The sequence below is a fragment of the Lathamus discolor genome, chromosome 6 (genome assembly GCF_037157495.1).
Source record: "Lathamus discolor isolate bLatDis1 chromosome 6, bLatDis1.hap1, whole genome shotgun sequence".
NCBI lineage: Eukaryota > Metazoa > Chordata > Aves > Psittaciformes > Psittacidae > Lathamus > Lathamus discolor.
Genome location: NC_088889.1, coordinates 80435800 through 80455117, shown reverse-complemented (window position 1 = coordinate 80455117; position 19318 = coordinate 80435800). Strand labels below are relative to the sequence as shown.

Here is a 19318-nt window from a genome sequence, read left to right as displayed (position 1 = left end):
AGGGCGGCGGCGGCGGCGACGGCGGCCGGCAGGGGCCGCGCCGCGCCCGCGTTTCGCCCGCAGGGTGACAGCGCGGTGGTGCCCTCAAATAGCTTTATTGGCTTATAAAACTGTAAGCGTTAAAATCCACCGTATAAAATAATCACAGGTAGGAACAGCAAAGGAAATAAACCCAACAGCCCTGTTCTTTCCCCAGGAATTCGCTCAGCTCTCGCCCCAGGTAAGGAACACCACCGCCACCGAACGCAACCTTGTGCCAGGGCAGCAGGAGGCATAGCGCAGAACGTCCACGATCAACACAAAACGAACAATCACGGTAGCGGGATTTCTCTCCCCAAAGGCCCGGTGAGGAATTATTATTGCTTTTTCCGGTAACGGGCAGCCCGGCACGGAGGGCACGGCTGATGGAGCTCCTGGCACGGTACTGGGGCTGCAACGCCACTGTGCAAACCGAAACGGGGGGAAAGTGCCTAAAAGTGATAAGACTTCGAGAAGCCCTGAGGGCCCCATGTCCCTCACCCCAGTCCCATCCTGCTGGCGTGGATGGCTGCAGCAACGGGAAATGCGGGATACGGGTGATGGGACAACATCGCTGGGCTCAGGCGAGTGCCCTTCGCCTGCTTAGGAAGTCAGAGCTTGAAGAGGAGGGGAGGCAGAGGGTAAAGTGCAGAGCTGAGCAGGAGGCTGGCTGCTCTTCAAAGCAAAGAAAGAATCCCGAGGAGCCAAATCCTGCATAAATAGCTCTTTCCTCCACAGAGCCACCTGAGGAGGGGCTCCCAGCACTCTACACCCAGCCAACCACTAGAATCAACCAGCAAGGAACAGTGTGTTTGACCTCTATCTATAGGATATGGATGGGCAAAGCCAGCTTTCCTGGTTGCTAAGCTTCTGCCCTTGCCTTTTGATGTCTGCGTGCCCTTTAGTAAGGCTAAGGTGAGACAGACACCTCAAAGGAGACTGTAGGCATCTGGGGAGCCCATGGCAAAGCTCCTGGCTGGGGCAGGACGCTGCCAGTGGCCTCAGATCGGCTGTGGTCCTGCAGCACATCCAGCCTCCCAGGCACAGCAGGCTGGAGGAGCGGCCAGCACACAGCTCAGACCCCATCCTGGACCACGCACACTGCCCCAGGCAGAGCTGCACACACACCAAACCCACAGAAGGGAGGAAGACTGTAAATACCTGAACATCGAGGGAGGAAGGGGACAGTGCAGCAGCCTGGCTCATTCTAGCTGAGCTGACGGCTAAAGTTAACTTGGACTGAACCCTGCCCTGCTGCGGGCTTCACAGCTCTGGGTGAGATGCTGCTGATGCTTCTTGCATGTCCCCACCTTGTTTTTTTTCACATTCCTGCCAAGTCTGACCCTGAATCCAGGGCCCAATTCCCGGACTTGTTCTTCCCCTCCCCAGAACCAGGAATAGGTAAGAGCAGCACTGCCTGTTTCATAGCAAGAGAGGCTGCAGACCCCCATGGAGATGGCAGCCAAGAGCCCAGTACACACCAGGATCAGCTTCCTCCACACCAGCACCAAGGGCATGTGGCACTATTTGTCCCCCAGGTCAGAAGAAACCCATCTTTCTTGGGTTCAAATGCTGACTGCAGGACAGCAGGGGAAAACCCTGCCCCACAGCCCCTCTGCTAGGAAAGGGGGTGCAGCTCAGTGCGGGCTAAGCCCAAGCCTCATGGATGCAGCAGCAGGGGAATAAGGGTTGGCGATTTCCCCCAGGGCCATGGGGAAGTGCAGGACAGGCTATTCCTTGATCTAGAACCACAAAGAGCCTGCCCCATCCCAGCAGAAAAGCAGAGGTGGCCTCAAGCTTGCCTTCACAAGACAAGCCCACCATCTCCATCTTTAAACCTGGTGCATGCTGCGCCCTCCCAGCCAGTGACCAAGCACGTAAGAGGATTGCTGACGTGCAAGAGAGGGGCAGCCCAGGCCAAGAGCAACCTCAGCAGCCTCCACCTCTGCCACCAGGAGCAGAGCAGTTCATGTCACAGCGTACAGCTCCTCACGGTCATTCTGGCAGATCTGATAGCGACAAGTGAGCTTCTGTGACCAGGCCCAGGGCTTTTTATGCTTGTCCCGAGGAGGAAGCAGGAAAGCAACGCTGCAAGCCACCAGCACGTGCCAGATGCTGTGGGTGTAGTAATAGTTCTCATTGGTTTCCATGAATGCATATACTGAGATGGCAATGAAAGCCAAGGTGATCCCTGGGAGGAGGTAGAAAACCCAGCGCTTCCATGAGGAGGGGTAGCAGTGCCTGCGCTTCACGCCGTGGTAAACCTGGAGGTGTCAGAGCACAGAAGGTTAAGCACCCAAGAAGTTTAGGCAGGGGGCACAGGCAGTGCTGCCTGGCCCAGGAGCATCTGCCAACCTCACAGCAAGAGGTTGTGCCTGCTGCCCCCGAGAGATTCGTCCTCCCCTCTTCTTGGGCCCATCTTTCGCATGCAAAAGCCCACACCCAGCTGTGGCACCATAGCCCAGCACAGATGCTATAGCTCCTGCCCACTGCAAAAGCAATAGATGACCCTTCTGGGGCAACACTGCAGCCACAGGCAGGCACTCAATTGGAGCTGCATCAGCTGGACTGTGCCGAGACCCATAACCAGGGATCTCTCAGCTACAAGGGATGGACGAACACCTTGCCTTGCCCCCCCTCCATCTGGGTGCTTCACAGAATCATGGAATAGTTTGGGTTGGAAGGGACCTTCATAGATCATGTAGTCCACCCCCCCTGCAATGAGCACAGACATCTTCAACTACATCAGGTTGCCCAGAACCACATCCAGCCTGGCCTTTAATGTCTCCAGAGATGGTGCATCCACCACCTCTCTGGGCAGCCTGTGCTAGGATTTTACCACCCTCACTGTAAAGAATTTCTTCCTCACATCCAGCCTAAAAGCCTCCCCGCTTTTAGTTTAAAATCATCACCCCTCATCCTGTCGCAACTGGCCCCACTAAAAAGTCTTTCCCCATCTTTCTTACAGGCCCCTTTTAAGAACTGAAAGGCCAAAATAAAATCGCTCTGAGGAGATTTTTGGAGCGGATCAAGCCATGCCTGTGGATGGGCTGTAGCCAGGGTCTGCGCTGCCACCATCATTCTCCAGAAGGGAGCAAAGGACGGCAAGTCCTGCCTCGCTGCCTGTACTTACCCACGCTGCAACCATGATGACGAGGGCAAAGAGGCAGGGACCCATCATGTTCCACACCCCTCTGCGATCCAGCTGCAGGGACATGGCAATTAACAGGGTCCCCAAGACGAAAAGGACCTGGGAATGAGACACCACCACTGTCACCAACAGCTCATCTGTTGCCAGAGCACAGCCAGCCATGCCAGAGGCACGGAGGACCTCACCTCCTGGCCACCCAGCCCTGCGTGCATGCAGGACTTGGGAGCAGCACCTTCAGAAGGAGAAACCAGAGGATCCATGAACCTTTCCCACAAATCCCAGTCCCTACAAGCACACAGGTTCACAATCCCAGGACAGAACAAGCCAGTGGTTTAAAACCAGGGTGGCACTGAGTGTCGGACAGGCTTTGTCACCAGGCTAGGCTGTGTCACTGAAACACAGCCTTGAGAGGGCTCAGTGGCCGCCCGTGGCTCGGCTGGCTCAGGTCTGGCCCTGCCGTGCAGGGTTACCTGACACTCACGTATTTCAGGATCTTCTTCACGCGGGACATGCACAGGATCGTCACCCAGATGGACACCACGGAGCCCAAAAAGTCACAGTACTGCAGTGTGTCGTAGTCCATGATGCACAGCACCGCGATGCCTGGCTGGTCGCACGCATGGTAGAACTAGAGCCGGGGACAAAAGCAAAGGCTGGCGTGAATCCAGCAGCACCACACGGCTTTCTGGGAAGGAGAGGCAGGAGAAGGCTCAGCCCATGGCAGCAGGATCCCTCCTGGAAGTGCCTCCCTGAAGCTCCACCACGGTTGAAGGGTGCTCCGAGGACAGCACCCTTCAAAAGTGCAATGCTCCTGAAGCAGCCAAGACAAAGACGCCTATCTCTGCTCCCTGGGCTCCCACCCCCAAATATGAGAGCCCAGTGAAAGTAACACTTCTGCCCAGCTCTGAGGAGCAGGACGTGCCCATGGAGGTGCTTGTCCAACGATCCTAGAAGCTCCTCCACCAAAGACTGCAGGCTGATGCAGCATTCCTGATGCTCAGCGGGAGGTGAGAGGGGACCCGACAAAAGGCAATCCCTACCGTGGAGAAGAACATGGTGTAGGTGTAGACGGAGGCCTCCACCAGGTAGTAGCGATAAACAGCAACTGCTATGGCCGGCAGGAACATGAGGTTGCTCAGGGTGAGCAGGAGGGTGGCCAGGTTCTGCACACTGATAGACTGGGCCTTGGCATCGTCCGTGCAGCTCCACCCTCCCCAACCTGCAGAGCAGAGAGGCTTGTGTGGATCTCACTGCCCTACCCTGTCCTCCTGCAGCACCCAGCAAGAGCCTGGGATGCCTCAGAAGCAGGATTCTCACCGCTGAGCCTCCTCTCACTTGGTCCATCAGCCACTCCCACTCCTGGTCTCAGGATGGTCTCTACTCATTGCATGCTCTGCTGTGGAAGGTCTTGGGGAACCCCAGCAGTGCCCTGCGTCTGCTCTGGGGGCATCCCACAGGTTGCTCCCATGTAGCAGAGGCCACCCTAGCTACAGCATGGCTCTGTCCAGAATGGTGCTTTTCACCCCTTCAATAACTCAACACACGTGCTACTTGCTGGTGGTACATCAGGCTTTTGAGACACAGATGCTCCACACAATGGAGTCAGCTGGGTGAAAGATCCCTACACATCCCAGGCACTAGGGTGCAGAATGAACCACAGCACTGAGGAAGCCACTGGGCTCCTCCTACTACTTGGCACAGCAGGGCAGACCGCAAAGCCAGGTGAGGTTGCTCCAGCTTTGCAACTCTGGCCTTGCCCAGCTGAGATTTGAAGATCCTCAAGGATGTGGACCTGGACACTGTGCAATGATGAACAACATCGACAGGGGAAAAAGCTGTCTTCTTCAGTTTAGCTGGAAGTTTCCTTGCTGCAGCCCACATCTGTGGCCTCTTGCCCCTTCCCTCTGCTCCCTCAGAAGAGCCCAGCTCAGTGTCCTTGTAGCCCCCGTGCACAGCCCAAGGTGCGATTGTAACTCCTCTTCCCTAGTATGATCGAACCCAGTGCCTCAGCCCGCAGTGACACCCAGGTCTGCACAGGACAGTGGGAGTGAGCATTTCCTAGAGGACAGTGTGGTGACACAGGGCACAGTTCTCAGCCTGCTGACTAAGGACTGAGCTGAGGCAGTCTCCTGTGAACGCACACCTGCCTTTTTCTTTCTTTGAGTTTATTTCAATTCAAGATTAGGATGCCCACACCCTGCTCTGGGGAAAGAAGGTCAGTCACAGGGCAGCCTGCGTATGTGCAGGTACCCCGTGGTCCAGAGTTAAAAGTAGCTACAGTGCCACTAGAAACCACGCCAGCAGCTCTGCCCCTTGTGCCGGCTCCCTGCCAGGCAGAGCCTGGGGAGGCTGCTCTCTCCAGTTTATTTCTGGGTCATGAATATGCAGATGGGGCGTTTTGCTCCAAGTGATTCAACAGAAAGCTGTCCTCAGCCTGATTCCCCGGTTCCCTTGGGGTGCTCTGTGCTGCCCAGAACCTGGCACCCCTCAGGGAAATGAGGATGCTGCTCTCCATCTCGCTCCACACCCATCATCAGCACTGCAGCAGACAGCAGGGATGTCTTGGCTCAGACCCAAAGCAGCACTGAACCACAGTTTACCCTGTCCTTCTGCTGGGAGCAGGTACACGTACCACCCAGGCACAGCAGAGCTATCATCTTCCCTACACCACTGACTACAGCCCAGCCTTCTCATCCCATTAAGATAATTAGCAGCTGACACAGATGTTCCTCCTCCAGGCCCAAGGGCTGGCCTGTGTGCTGGCTCTTGGCAGGAGGCAGCACTATGGCAAAGCACAGGCAGGGATGCAGCCCGGCCTCATGGCACCCATACCAGGACCCCACATAACAAACCTCCCTGGAAGGCACAGGCTGCGGTGCAGGCACTTCCAGCAGCCCTGCCAGCACCCTGATCAATCTGCGGGTGCTCAGGAGCACCTCTCCAAGCCCTGAGCTGTCCTCAGCCCAATTCCCCATTTTCCCTGGGGTACTCTGTGCTCCCTAAAGCACAGCATCCCTTGGGGAAGTCAGGACGCTCTCCAAGAGGCCACCATGGGTGCTGAGGGCTCTTTGGGCAGTCACTGTGACACCAGGCTGCTCCTGGCAGCTGCGGCAGACCCCAGGCTGCCCTACCCGAACACCACCACCATAAACATGTGTCCTCCCCTTGGGGAGGATGGCAAAGCTTCCTAGAACATGCACTCACCAGCCTTGCAGCTGCAGCCAGCATAGAGGTAGCCGTGTCTTCTCAGGAGGCTGCACTGCCCGTACGGCCCACAGTCATTGAAGCAGGGGGTGAGGTATGCGAAGACGGTCACTTTGGCTTCTGCAGCATTACACTGACTGCAAGGACAGCAGGTCACGTTGGTACCCTGGTCCTCTGGGGCAGCCTTGTGCCCAGGTAGCACCCTGCTCCAGCTCAGGCCATGCCTGTGTATGCAAGGTCCCTGATATTCTGGGATCTATTCCATCCCTCCCCAGAGTTTGAAGCAGAGTTGATTCCCTCTCCACTTGAACAGCCAAACTGATATGCAGCCATCAGCTCTCCTGACACTCATAGCAGACCCCAGTGCCCATAACTGACTGCAGCATCACTAGCACTGTTTTACAGTGCACCCTCGGCCCCTTACACAAGGACTGAGCTTCTGCTTTCTAGGCAAACTGCAGGAGCATGGGCACAGCTGCCTACCCCTCAGAGACCCCTCAAAGGAGTTAGGGCAGCATTTTCATTTAACAATTTATCACCTCAAAATCCACCTGGGGAAGAGGAAGCTCATCCAGGCAGGCTCTGCCACCTGCAGCCTGCATGAGATGTGCCAGCTGGGCACTAGAGAAGCTGTTTGGGTGCTCACAAGTGAGCAAGCTGAAATTGTCACCCACCCCCTGCTCCCTCAGCAGCCGCAGTTCAGCTGCTACCAGCTGAGCCGATGGCATGGTGGTGAGGACAGGGGTTTGGTTTTGCTCACACCAGTCAAGGGCAGTGGGATATGGAGACAGAGCACTCTGAAGCAGCGCCGAGGTGGGATGGCACAGCACTCACCCCTGGCCCCTCAGGCAGGTGAGCTGCAGGGAGAGGAACCAGTCATCCGTCTGTGGGTACAGGACAATCAGCGTCGCTTCCGCAGAGGATGTGCTCACACTCAGAGGGTAGCCCTGGAAAAAAGCTTAAGGAAAAGAGGGTGCTGTGATGTGCCAAGAATAGGGGAGAAGGGCCCACAGCAATCCTATGCCGAGATGGATTGCACAGGAATCAGAGGCTCCTGTGGCTCCTACTCCCATCCTCAGGAAGTACCTGGGGAATGGAGAGGACCCTTGCCCCTGAGACCCTTGTTCTTTCATCTCAGCTCTCAGCCCTGCACAGACAGCACAAGGCACCTGGAGCACCCTGTTCGCTTGGCTAGTCCTCCAGTGCAGAGCTTAGCTTCTCCACACACCAGCAATACCTTGACCATCCCCAAACCTATTGCCAACAAGGCTGGAAGAGCCCCAAATGGTAATAAGACCTTCCTTTGTTGGAGACTAATTCTGGGTGCCAGACTAGCACGTTAGGCACATGCCAGCACAAAGACCTCACAAGGGCTCGTGCCAAAATCAGCTTCCTTGGGACACCGCAAAGTCCTGAGTCAGTTGACAGCTCACAAGCCTAAAAGCAAAGCCCCAAGATGGTGTCGCTGAGCTGGCATCAGGCGCCAGCGTCTCCTACCTGTGCTGCAGTTGTGTGTGGCATTGAGGGACAGCACCGGTGAAGCAGCACTCACACACGCGACCACGGAGGCATTGGCCAGGTTCACGGATGTCTGTGCAAACAGAGCAGTGTCCCAGGTCAGAGCGCCCCGATGCCACCCCCTGGAGCAAGTCCTCTCCCACGCTGCCCCAAATGAACCCTGCAGATCAAGGTCACCCGACAACTCAGCAGCTTCTTCTGGGCAAACCCATGCTCACCTCGCCCTGCGCTGCCACTGTGTCACAAGCTGGCTGAAAGGCAAGAGGGGATCGTGGGGGGCTGCACGGGGAAACTGCCCCCGAGCTGCAGCACTCACACATCGCTTCAGCATGAGCACAGCGGCAGGAGCCAGAGGCAGCAGGACACCAGGGCTGAGCCCTGCTGCAGCCCTCAGGAAGTTACACAGAATCTCAGGGGGCTGATTTTGGGATGTCACTGAAGGAGACTGGGAATCAGTGACTTGGGCAGGAACATCCCTGGGTTTCCCTGCTCAATCTCCTATGCTGGTGGCAGGGTGCCAGGCTCCTGTGCAGAAGATGGCACTGCAGCTGCTTTCCATTTCGTCTCCTCAGCGTCACTGCCACCACATGTCAGCAAGCTGTGGCACCTGAACTGGAGCTGGCAGGTGGGACATGCTGGAAGTGGCTAAAGTAGGCTCAGAGTGTTTTGTGACAGCAAAAGGGAAGATAAATAGTCCCACCGGGACCTACAACCCCTGGAGTTTGCTGACAAACCCACCCAGGAGCAGGGACGGAGCCCTGCAAAGGGGAGACAATCCCATCCGAGAGCCTCCACACCTTGTTAAGCAGGAGACTGATCACGAGGGAACCCCCGCTGTCCATGCCAGTGTTCAGGTTGAGGAGGAGCAGGGTCGGGGAGAGGTTGTTCACAGGTACACTGGGACCATTCAAGAGCCTGTAGCGCACAGACACCACGTCCAGGTCCTCACGAACGACGGGCTGGTTCTGCAGGCAGAAGCTCCTCTGGCCAGACGCGTTCTGTGAAGCCTCTGTGGTAGACAGAGCGGAGCTCCCTGCTGCTCCTGTGCTACCTGGTCTGGGACCAGTTTGGCTCTGGTTTAGGCTGCTGAAGTTAAGAAATGAACTGGTACTTCCTGGTCTGCAAGCTGTAAAGCAAAAAGGGAAAGGAATCAGCACAGGCAGGACTAGCACCTCATCCGGGCAAGGCCCCAGCAGCTCCAGACCTTCAAGTGACAGCACAAACTGGAGGCATTTCAGCTGGTTCATGCACTGCAGCATTCGCTACAGCCCATGAAAGGCACCATCTTTGCAGGGGGAACTCTAGCATCGGCATCCACAAGTTGGGACATGATGGACGCCTGTCCATCGCTCCCAAAGACTCTAAGTGCTCCCCTCTAACACCTTGACTGTGAGTCCCAGGCCCTCCAGCACGTGGGTTCAGGCTCTGCTTTGAAGAGGGGATGGCAGAACCCCCAGCAAAAAATGTGCCTTGTTGGTGAGCTTCCAAGAGTCAAACAGGGATTATGGTCATGTAATAGGAGGATGTAAAGGTGCCTGTCACAGCCACAAGGACCTTGTAACCTTCTGAGTCACAGGGTGTCACCCGAAATGGAGACATCCCCTCGCTACCCAAGACATTACCCCAAAGAAACCTCTGTGAAATGGTTTCTTGTCTGTAGCCTGCTTATTCCCAATCGATAGTCAACATATCATCACAGTGCAGTAACCCCAAATTACTCTCCCCACAAGATTTCAAGTAAGTCAGGCACTGCTTCCCAAACAGGCTTTGGAAAACATCGTTGCTTCAGAGACCCCAAACTTTTCAGGCATTTCCAAAACAGGCATCTCCAGGGAGTACCCTCTCGGGTGAACACTGAAGCCTTCACTTTTGACCTCAAAGCAACAACTATGTTCCAGCCCCCAAGGTTATGCCAGCATGCTAGGGAAGACAGCCAGCCACCCACCCCGAGGCTCAAGAGAGACACAGTAGACACAAAGTTCTCTCTGGTCCTTCCCACAGGGCTAGAGAAAGTGGAAGCCCACCTGTGAAAGAAGCCAGCATCTCCACAGACACGCTGGCATTGGCAGGGCCAAGACTCTCCACCATGACCTGCAGCCACTTCTCCCAGGGGGGTGATTCCAGGGCCAGGCTGCAGTTGACGTTCCCAGTGCAGGTGATGATCTTCTGGAAGTTCTGGGGCAGCGTGATGGAGCCCAGCACTACCCGCACGGCACACGCTTTCTGCTCGCTTGTCACACAGCTTCGCAGCTCAAACCGCATCCCTGCGGCATGCTTGGGAACGAAGACCCTGCAGGAGGAAGGGGGACCAGCAGTCAGCAGAGCTTGTGCTCTCCACATAAGCCAGCTGTGACCCACCACAGTCCCGGGGTTTTGTGGCAAGAACTGGCTGGTCCTGTTGGCGTTGTGAACATCCTTCCCAAGGGAAACGTCTCCCAGGAACTACAGTTCCCACAGCTGAACCTCTAGGACCACCCGGGAAGAGCCGGAGAAGTTCGTGCTCTCTGTGCAAACCCTACCACTGCTGCAGGGAGCTTGGCAAACAGGCACGGAGACCCCAGCTCCAGCCCCACACGGGAACAACAGTGGCCTCCCCTAAGCAGCACCCATGGGAAATCCCACCCCACCACGGCCATAAGTCCTTCCACCCGCTGCTCTCACTCACTTGACATGCAGTGGCTTAGCAGGAGAGACAACTGTTTGTGGCATGGCAACACCAGGCTCCAGAACAGGCATATCAGTGAGTCTGAGCACAAACATATCTGCCTGGAACATATAGGGGCATGGAGTGGAGAAACCCTGCAGGAGGGGAGAGCAGACGGGTCAGCTGTGGCAAGACACACTGAGCACAGCACGATGGCCGAGAGCCTCACCAGGACCCTCACCTTCACTTCTATCCTGCCAGCAGCCTCAGGGAGATGGGCAGCGATGAACCAGTCTCCAGCAGCAGGGCTGGTGATGTTCACAAATGTGGTGTTCTGCACAGCACTGCTCAGAGTGATGCTGATGTTATAGGAAGGACGGACAGTGGCATTAGCAGGAAAACGAGTGCCCAGTGGGTTAATGACGGGAGGGGCCCCATAGCGAAAGTGCCTGTGAGAGAAACCAGAATGCAAATAAACCGAGGGGTGTAAAGACACTGGCAAAACAAACTGGGAAACAGACTCATCGGTGGACACCCAGGTTGGCCTGGGATCTGAGAGGGAGCAGCGTGGCAAACCCCACATTTTCAAGCAGGCCACAAGAGCCCTCATTTTCATCTGGTGAGGACTGGCTGCTATTAGCTTATCCGGGATTTATTTAGAGATTGGTTTAACTTGGCTGCTTATTAAGATAAGGATTTACATAATTCCATGAAGCCTGAAAGCAAATTTTCACACTTACTAAGGTTAAGCCCCAGGCGCAAAACTACTCCTTTTTTATAACCATCAGCAAATTCCCCATATAGGCTGAATCGTCAACAGAGAGCTTTTATTTTCTAGCCAAGATTTACGTCTTCCCTATTTCCTCTCTTAAGAAGGGCAGGCAGACAGACTAAGAAGATGCTTACCAAGGAAGGTCCATGTGACTGACTTCAGTACAACAGCACTTTGGCTTCCCAGATAAGCAGCCCAGCGTTTGAAGCAGCAGAAAAGCAGGCAGCAAAGTAACACGCGAGATGTTTATTTGGGCAGCCAATCTGGTGTTCAATTTGCTTGCTTTTGGACTGCACTGCAACAGCACGTAACAGGTCCAGCAGGCAAACGTGACAGTGGATATGGTGTTAACCCATTTGAGCTTAGCTGGGCTGGTCTTCATTTCTCAGGGTATTGTTTAGCTGTTGCCTTGTCCCTCACATCCCCAAGCTATTGGAAACCTTTCTGGAAAGCAGAAAGGAAGATCAGCTGTGCCAGGCTGCTCCGAAGCAACCGAGAGCACTGATCTGTGTCCAGGACAGACAGGGAAGCGCAAGTCAAGCTGCTTCAGTCACTCCCAAGTGAGTGGGTGCCAGAGACTCGTGTGTCTCCATGGGCACAATTTGCCCAGGAAGCTTGGTACCCTCCCAGGCTACAGCTCAAAGTCCAGAAATCCTCCAACTCAAGTACTGCTTTGGGCAGTATTTCTTTCACTGGCATCAGGTTTGCAATCTTCTCATGCTCTTGTGTCTGCAAGACTGGGCATTCCTCTCCTATCTCTGCTCCACACACAGCTGCATGCCTCACAAGGCTTCACCAGTCTATTCGGTTCCTCTGTGCTGGGGAATTTGGCTGTCTCCAGTCGGTTGGGGCCCTCTCAAACCCCCTGTAGTCCTGCTACATCCTTTGGAACCATGTGCAGGATCCTGCCAGGCACAGAAAGGTCCAGGAACACCTTTGCTTATGAGCAGCAACACCAGCCTCACTGTGGAGCTATCTCCAGTGCTTCTAAGGCATCTCTTAGACACTACATCTGACAGACAGCCCCAGATGCACTGGTAACAGGAACACAAAATGCTCCTACAGGTTTAAACACAGGTTTAAACAAAATGCTCCTACAGGTTTAAACACAGGTTTAAACAAAATGCTCCTACAGGTTTAAGCTCCTACAGGTTTAAACACAGATTTAGTGCTGCTACATGAAGAAACTATGGCTTCTTCAACTAGAGAACAGATGTCCAGCATCCTACAATCAACCAACCACAACCATGAACAACGACAAGAGAAGGACAGGAAGCCCATGTGGGCAAGCACTGGCACAGGGACATACATACACTGTGATCTCCATGTCGGTGCACTCAGGTCCTTTTCCCCGGGATGCTTGCAGAAGCCAGCGAAGCAGCACAGTTTCTTCCGGCACATGGAAGTGGAAGAGCTTAGCGTTCCCATACCAGCTGTAGAAGGACAGCTTCTGTGCACTCTGAGAGAAGTACTCGGAGACATACATGGAGTCTGAAAGGCAGAGAGCACAGCGCTTGCTGGGGTGGCTGCTGGGGGCAGGCTGCAGGGCTGCACCACACACAGGAGCACACAGGAGTCTAAAGGTTGCTGGAGAGGAGCCCTTTGTGTCCCTGATTTCTCATCCCAGTCCCACTAAATACACTGTGATCCAGCCAGAACCACCCACACCCCTGCTACAAAACCATCACCTGGAGCCAGAGAGCACTAAAAGATGAATTAAGTACCCTCTGCAAGATGTGCTCTGAAGATGACAGATCACCAGAGACAGAGAGGAGGAAAAGGTCAGAGGAAAAGTTGATGTCACAAGAAAGGACCATAGGGTAGGCAGCAGGGACAAACAGTGCAGAGCAGATGGGTGCAGGTAGTGCAGGGGTGCTCCAGGGCCCAGCAGCAGGTACACACAGTCAAGAGCTGTGCCCTCATCTCTCTCTGCTGAGCACATGAACTAACTTTATCTGTCTTACCGAGCTCAAGACACACGTACTGCACAACCCACTGCCTCCCTGTGACACATAATGTGATGAAAATTCATGTGCTGCAAACCTAATTCTGCTTTCAGATGTACCTCCCGAAGTCTAAAGATTCTCCTACCTGGAAGAAAGGCTGCTGGGATAGCTAGAACAGCCCTAGGCTAGGCTGAAAGATCATGCAAAACTACTGCTATTCGGTCAAAGTGCCATCAGGACTAACTAGATCCTCCATCCACCCCTCTGCCCCGCTATGCCTACGGATTACCCCCAGCCTGCTGATAATTCCACCTGCAAATTGTATATCAGTGCTATTGTCTGCAAGGAACCAGCCAGACTGCAGCTCGGGGATGGAAAAAGCCCATCACACCAGGGCTGACAAGGGGACGAAACTGCACAGGTTGCCCACTCAAAAACAAGGTCCATAACAGTCAGCAAAAGGGTAGAAGAAAACATCTTCACATCTCTGCCAAGTCCTCCCAGATGCTCCCTTTCTACTCTGGAATTCCCTGGAGTGGGAGAAATCATCTTTCAGCCACAGATTCCCCATTTGTAACAGAGAATAAAGCAGCAAGTGTGGTTTAACTTGCCTTCCTCCAGCACTACACAGGGTCATGCTGGAAACACAGAGGACCCAACGGAGTTTAAGAAAGATGCCAAAGAAAGAGGAAAATAATCCTCAAGCAGGACCAGAGCCTTGGGATGTACTTTATGCCAAGAGGAATCTAATCCTAGCAGGAACTACGATTCATGCCCCAAAGCAGGATGCATGCTGACCTTCACCCACAGCGCTGCAAAGACACAGGAACAGTAATCATGGGTTTAATTCCCTGGCAAATTACCAAGCCAAAGCCTCCAGGCACCCTGTAAACCTGACAAGGAAAGAAGGAAACAGGGAAGCAAGAAATACCAGCCATGCAAGCCAACCGGAGGAAGAGTGTGGCCACGCACCACACGGTCCAGCCAAGGGAGCAGCTCTTGCAGCACCTCAGTGCACAGGGCCAGGCAAGGGCACCCAGGGGAAGGGTGAGTCTTGGGCAGGACAGCGAGAAGCTGGCAGCCCATGGGCAGAGCTTTCCCCTGTGCCGGGGCTGTGCTGCTCTCTAGGCCAGCAAGGAGCAGAGACCACAAAAGGGGCTTTTGAAGCAAATGCTCCCTCCCTGCAAGGCAGCACAGTGCGTGGGCTGCTACGGACAAGAGCTGGCTGTGATCCCCTGCACTGATCATAGTGAGCCCAGTTACGTTTGATGCACAGGAGTTACAGAAGGCAGCAGTGTTTAATCAGTGGTGTCTGTACCCCAGCTGCACCCTGCATGCAGAAGGCATGTTTGTTTCTGAAGGTCCATAGAGGAGTTTGGACACAGGATGTGGGCAGACAGGGACACAAAGTGTGATTAGAGCTGGGAGAGCCCAATGCAACACATCCCATCAGACAGCCTGCACAGGGGTAAGTCCTCCTGCCTTGATAAAAGCTGCTCCCACCTGAGAGAGCTGGGCTGGTTCAGTCTGGAGAAGAGAAGGCTCTGGGGAGACCTTAGGGCAGCTTCCAGTGCCTAAAGGGGCTGACAAGAAAGCTGGAGAGGGGCTTTTGGCAAGGGTCTGTAGTGACAGGGCAAAGGGGAATTGCTTTAAACTGAAAGAAGGGAGATTCAGATTAGATATTAGGAAAAAATTCTTCCCTGTGAGGGTGCTGAGGCTCTGGCACAGGTTGCCCAGAGAAGCTGTGGCTGCCCCATCCCTGGCAGTGTTCAAGACCAGGCTGGATGGGGCTTGGAGCAACCTGCTCTAGTGCAAGGTGTCCCTGCCTGTGGCAGTGGGTCGGAACTGGATGATCTGTAAGGCCCCTTCCAACACAAACCATCCTAGGATTCTATCATTCTAACCCCACCAGCCATCGAGCTCTGCACAGCCAACAGCCATGGTCACCACCCACCCAGCACATCCTCTTGAAGCTGAAGCACGATTTGTGTGGTTCTGGGGGAGGAGAGGGCAGCCAGGCTGCAGAATTAAAACCCCAAGCAATGAGCAGTGCTATTTATTAAGGACCGGTCAATTACACGGCACCAGCTCAAGCGCAGTGCCAGGCCAAGGGCAGGCGGGCAGACCTGCCCTGCTCACACACTGCCGGTGACCAGGTCAGCAGCAGCTGAGGCTGTACCAACAACACACCCGCGTGGACAAAGTCTGTTCAGAAGCAGCTTCTCATGGAGAACCAGCCCCTGCCCACAGGCTTCGCTGGGCTGGGCACCCCAGAGCTGCACCCGGGGCAGCTGGGCTGACAAGGAAGCGCCACAGGCAGATAAGCTGAGTATCAGCAGAGGAAAGCCAGAAAGACAGGTCATCCACAAGCAAGGCGTATACTTTGGCAGCCCATCTGCATCGAGAGAGCATGCTCTTGTATTTGCTCGCCCTGTATGTGTCACAGAATCACAGAATCACAGAATCCCGAGGGTTGGAAGGGACCTAAAAAGATCATCTAGTCCAACCCCCCTGCAAGAGCAGGGTAACCTACAGTACATCACACAGGAACTTGTCCAGGTGGGCCTTGAATATCTCCAGTGTAGGAGACTCCACAACCCCCCTGGGCAACCTGTTCCAGTGCTCTGTCACTCTTACAGTAAAGAAGTTCTTCCTGATGTTAACGTGGAACTTCCTATGTTCCAGTTTACACCCATTGCCCCTTGTCCTATCACTGGATATCACTGAAAAAAGCCTAGCTCCATCATCCTGACACCTACCCTTCACATATTTGTAAACATTGATGAGGTCACCCCTCAGTCTCCTCTTCTCCAAGCTAAAGAGACCCAGCTCCCTCAGCCTCTCCTCATAAGGGAGATGTTCCACTCCCTTAATCATCTTTGTGGCTCTGCGCTGGACTCCTTCAAGCAATTCCCTGTCCTTCTTGAACAGAGGGGCCCAGAACTGGACGCAATATTCCAGATGCGGCCTCACCAAGGCTGAGTAGAGGGGGAGGAGAACCTCTCTTGACCTACTAACCACTCCGTTTCTAATGCACCCTAAGATGCCATTTGCCTTCTTGGCCACAAGAGCACATTGCTGGCTCATGGTCATCCTCCTATCCACCAGGACCCCCAGGTCCCTTTCTCGGTCACTACTTTCCAGCAGGTCAACCCCCAACCTGTACTGGTACATGGGGTTGTTCTTCCCCAGATGCAAGACTCTACACTTGCCCTTGTTAAATTTCATCAAGTTTCTCCCCGCCCAACTCTCCAGCCTGTCCAGGTCTCGCTGAATGGCAGCACAGTCCTCTGGTGTGTCAGCCACTCCTCCCAGTTTTGTGTCATCAGCAAACTTGCTGAGGGTGCACTCAGTTCCCTCATCCAGGTCATTGATGAAAATATTAAACAGCACCGGTCCCAGCACCGACCCCTGAGGAACTCCACTAGTCACAGACCTCCAGCTAGATTCTGCGCCATTGACCACAACTCTCTGCCTTCTTCCTTTCAACCAGTTCTCGATCCACCTCACTACTTGATCGTCAAGCCCACACTTCCTTAGCTTATCTATGAGGATGCTGTGGGAGACAGTATCAAATGCCTTACTGAAATCAAGAGCGTACTGAATAGATGTCTGTCCCCATCTATTCAGTACGCTCCGCACCAGCACAGCAACATCTGGAAAGTCATACTCGACTGTTCCATGATGTTCACGAGCCTTTAAACCGAGCAAGGGGATTGTCAAACGGATGTTGTTTCCATCCTCTCCCATCCAGATTCCACATAAGCACTTTTCAAACCTATTATGCAAAAAGCAAAAGTGTTTTTAAGACAAGAAACAAAGTGCAGCAGAATCACAGATGCAGAGAGATGCGTTATTTGAATCTCAGAGTAAAGAGCCACCTGCAAGAGCATGGGTTTGTTTGTCCAAACACGGTAGTTTTCGGAAATGATACCTTGGTTTCAGGGCTTCCCATCAAAAGGATGAAACCCTCATCTCAATGCAGACACTGTCTAAAGCTACAGAGATGATGATCAGTCTGCCTCAAGAAAAGACTTGGCTATGTGGCAGGATGTTTGCCCATTTAAAATGTAACAGAAACCCTGTTCCTTTGGCCCAGGTCAAAAATCCATCCATAAATGTTCCAGGAAGAGGACCCCTCGCTCCTCTGGGGCAGAACTGATCTTAACCAGTGCCCAGACCTGACCCTGTGGGGACACTTCCCCAGTCGGTGGGACGGCACCAAGACAAACCAACCACTACACCTCAAGGGCAGGGGCAGTTCTGCGGGGCTGGGAACCCAGCTAGCAGGATGCCAGAGGAGGGTGGGCCTGGGGCAAAAGGCCATCTCGTCCATCAGCTCCCCGGAGCAGCTCCAGGCTTTGCAGACTATAAGGAAGTCATTAAGCACCATCAACAGTGGATAGGCACTGCTGGCACAAGCCTATCTCTATGATGGGATGAAGCAGGCAAACAACCTCACGTCCCCAAACCTGTCTGCCACTGCAGCCACTGGCTGACCCTCTGCATGGGGAGGCTCAGTCCCTGTGCACCCCAGATCCCCATCAGCACCACAGAGAGCAACCCACCGTTCTGCAAGCCCTCCGCTCCCTCCCAGCCGCCTGGATGCGCTGGAAGTAAAGTAAGCTCAGAACCAAGCAAAACCAAGCAGACCCATCACTGCCACCGCAAGTACAGCAGAAACCCCTCCGGGACCGTGCCTGACCTCTCGCTGCTCTGCAGCGCCGGACACAAGCGCTGCTCCACCGGAGACAGCTCCCAGAGCCCCCACCACCCAAATCACATCCAGAAATCACGAAGCCACCTCGAAGCCGCCGCTGTCAGGAGCGGCGGGGCTCGGAGCGGCTCCCGGCGCTGCGCGGCAGGCAGGTCCCCGCTCACTTTAACGTGACCCGGTCGGGTTCCCACCGGCGCCTCTGCCGCCGGGACCCCGCCAGGCGGGCAGCGAGGCCGCTCAGCCCGGCTCCTCCGCCGGACGTGCCCCCGTGCCCGCGGAGCATCCCCGAGCCCCCTCCCGCTCCCCGGCCGGGACTCACCGGGCCCGGCGCGGCTGCCGCTGCCGGCGGGGAGCGCCAGGAGCTGCAGCAGGAGCAGCAGCAGCAGCCGCCGCAGCGGCGGGCCGCCCCCCCGCGCCATGGCCGCCCGGCGCTACCCCGGCATCGCCGCCCGCCGCCCGCCCCGCAGCGACATCCCCGCGCTGCCACCGCCCGCTTCCGCCGGCCCGCCCCGCCCCGGCCCGCCCCCGGCGGAACCACCGCCCCCGGGAGCGCTGCGGCCTGGGGGCACCCGCGGCCGGGGCAGCGCCGGGCCCCTGCGGCGCCGGGGTGTGCGCGGAGCGGGGGAGCCCCCGGAGCAGCCTGCGGTGCTCGGGGCTGGGGGGATCTGGTCTCCCTGTCCCGGGGACCGCCGTGGTCCTGGGGAAGCGCTGGAGTCCTGTCAGCAGCCCAGGGAGCGCGGTGACCCAGAGACCGAGATGGTCCCGTGGCACCCCGACACTCCAGGAGGTCCCCGAGAGCCCCGGGAGAGTGACTTCGAGGGGGGTCAAACCCCAGGAGCACCCTGGGGAGAGGTGCGGGGAGCAGGCTGCTGCCGTGGGAGGTGGTGGCCTCGCTGCCTGGGTATGCTGCTCAGTGCCCGGAGGGGAAATAAGACAGTAATCTGAGATCCGTTTAACGGGAAATCACAGGCATTAACTGGCTCAGGGGTGACCACCCAGCCCACCGCACCCCAGCTCAGAGCGGAAACTGCTGGGGAAGCTCTGCCCTTCAATGTGAAGTGTGGTGGTTTTATACTTGTTCCTAGAAAATCCAGCTGCCTTCTCAGCTCTCGCGTATCTGCCCTGTTCGCAGGGCTCACGGGATCTGTGGCTTTCATAGGAACAGTCAGCTCCCTCGCTGACTTTCTGGTGGACTTTGGAAGAGTGAAGGATCTTCCCTCTTACACACCTTTTCCTTGGGATACCTTCTGATGTGTTTGTGTTCTCCAGGGGAATAATGCAGCCTGGACACAGTCTTTCTTGGAGCCCCTGCTCAGGCAAAAATCACGCCATTCACTTGCAGTTCAGC

General features: G+C 55.4%; 1 protein-coding gene across 2 annotated transcripts; it reads right to left on the bottom strand.

Annotated features, from left to right (window-relative positions):
- Positions 1-76: 76 nt before the first annotated feature.
- Positions 77-18419, bottom strand: PGAP6 (post-GPI attachment to proteins 6). Of its 2 annotated transcripts, XM_065684041.1 has the most exons (13): positions 18290-18419; positions 12621-12798; positions 10777-10984; positions 10557-10690; positions 9916-10181; positions 8689-9017; positions 7871-7964; positions 7208-7331; positions 6374-6510; positions 4210-4388; positions 3651-3797; positions 3152-3268; positions 77-2282 (listed from the first exon to the last, which is right to left on the bottom strand). In XM_065684041.1, the coding sequence occupies exons 1-13, from the start codon at positions 18387-18389 to the stop codon at positions 1986-1988; spliced, it is 2310 nt and encodes a 769-aa protein (XP_065540113.1). In that variant the 5' UTR covers positions 18390-18419; the 3' UTR covers positions 77-1985. The 2 variants fall into 2 exon arrangements, with proteins under 2 accessions (XP_065540113.1, XP_065540114.1); XM_065684042.1 differs by lacking the exon at positions 77-2282 and having other exon boundaries at positions 3158-3268; positions 3640-3797.
- Between the last annotated feature and the right edge of the window lie 899 nt (positions 18420-19318).

Excerpts from the sequence above, each read along its gene's own strand:
- PGAP6 (XM_065684041.1), bottom strand. The coding sequence starts at position 18,389 with ATGGCGCGGGGGGGCGGCCCGCCGCTGCGGCGGCTGCTGCTGCTGCTC. Across the intron at positions 7,965-8,688 it reads TCAGTCTCCTGCTTAACAAG|ACATCCGTGAACCTGGCCAA; the intron begins GTGTGGAGGCTC and ends CTGTTTGCACAG. Across the intron at positions 4,389-6,373 it reads TGGCTGCAGCTGCAAGGCTG|GTTGGGGAGGGTGGAGCTGC; the intron begins GTGAGTGCATGT and ends TCTGCTCTGCAG.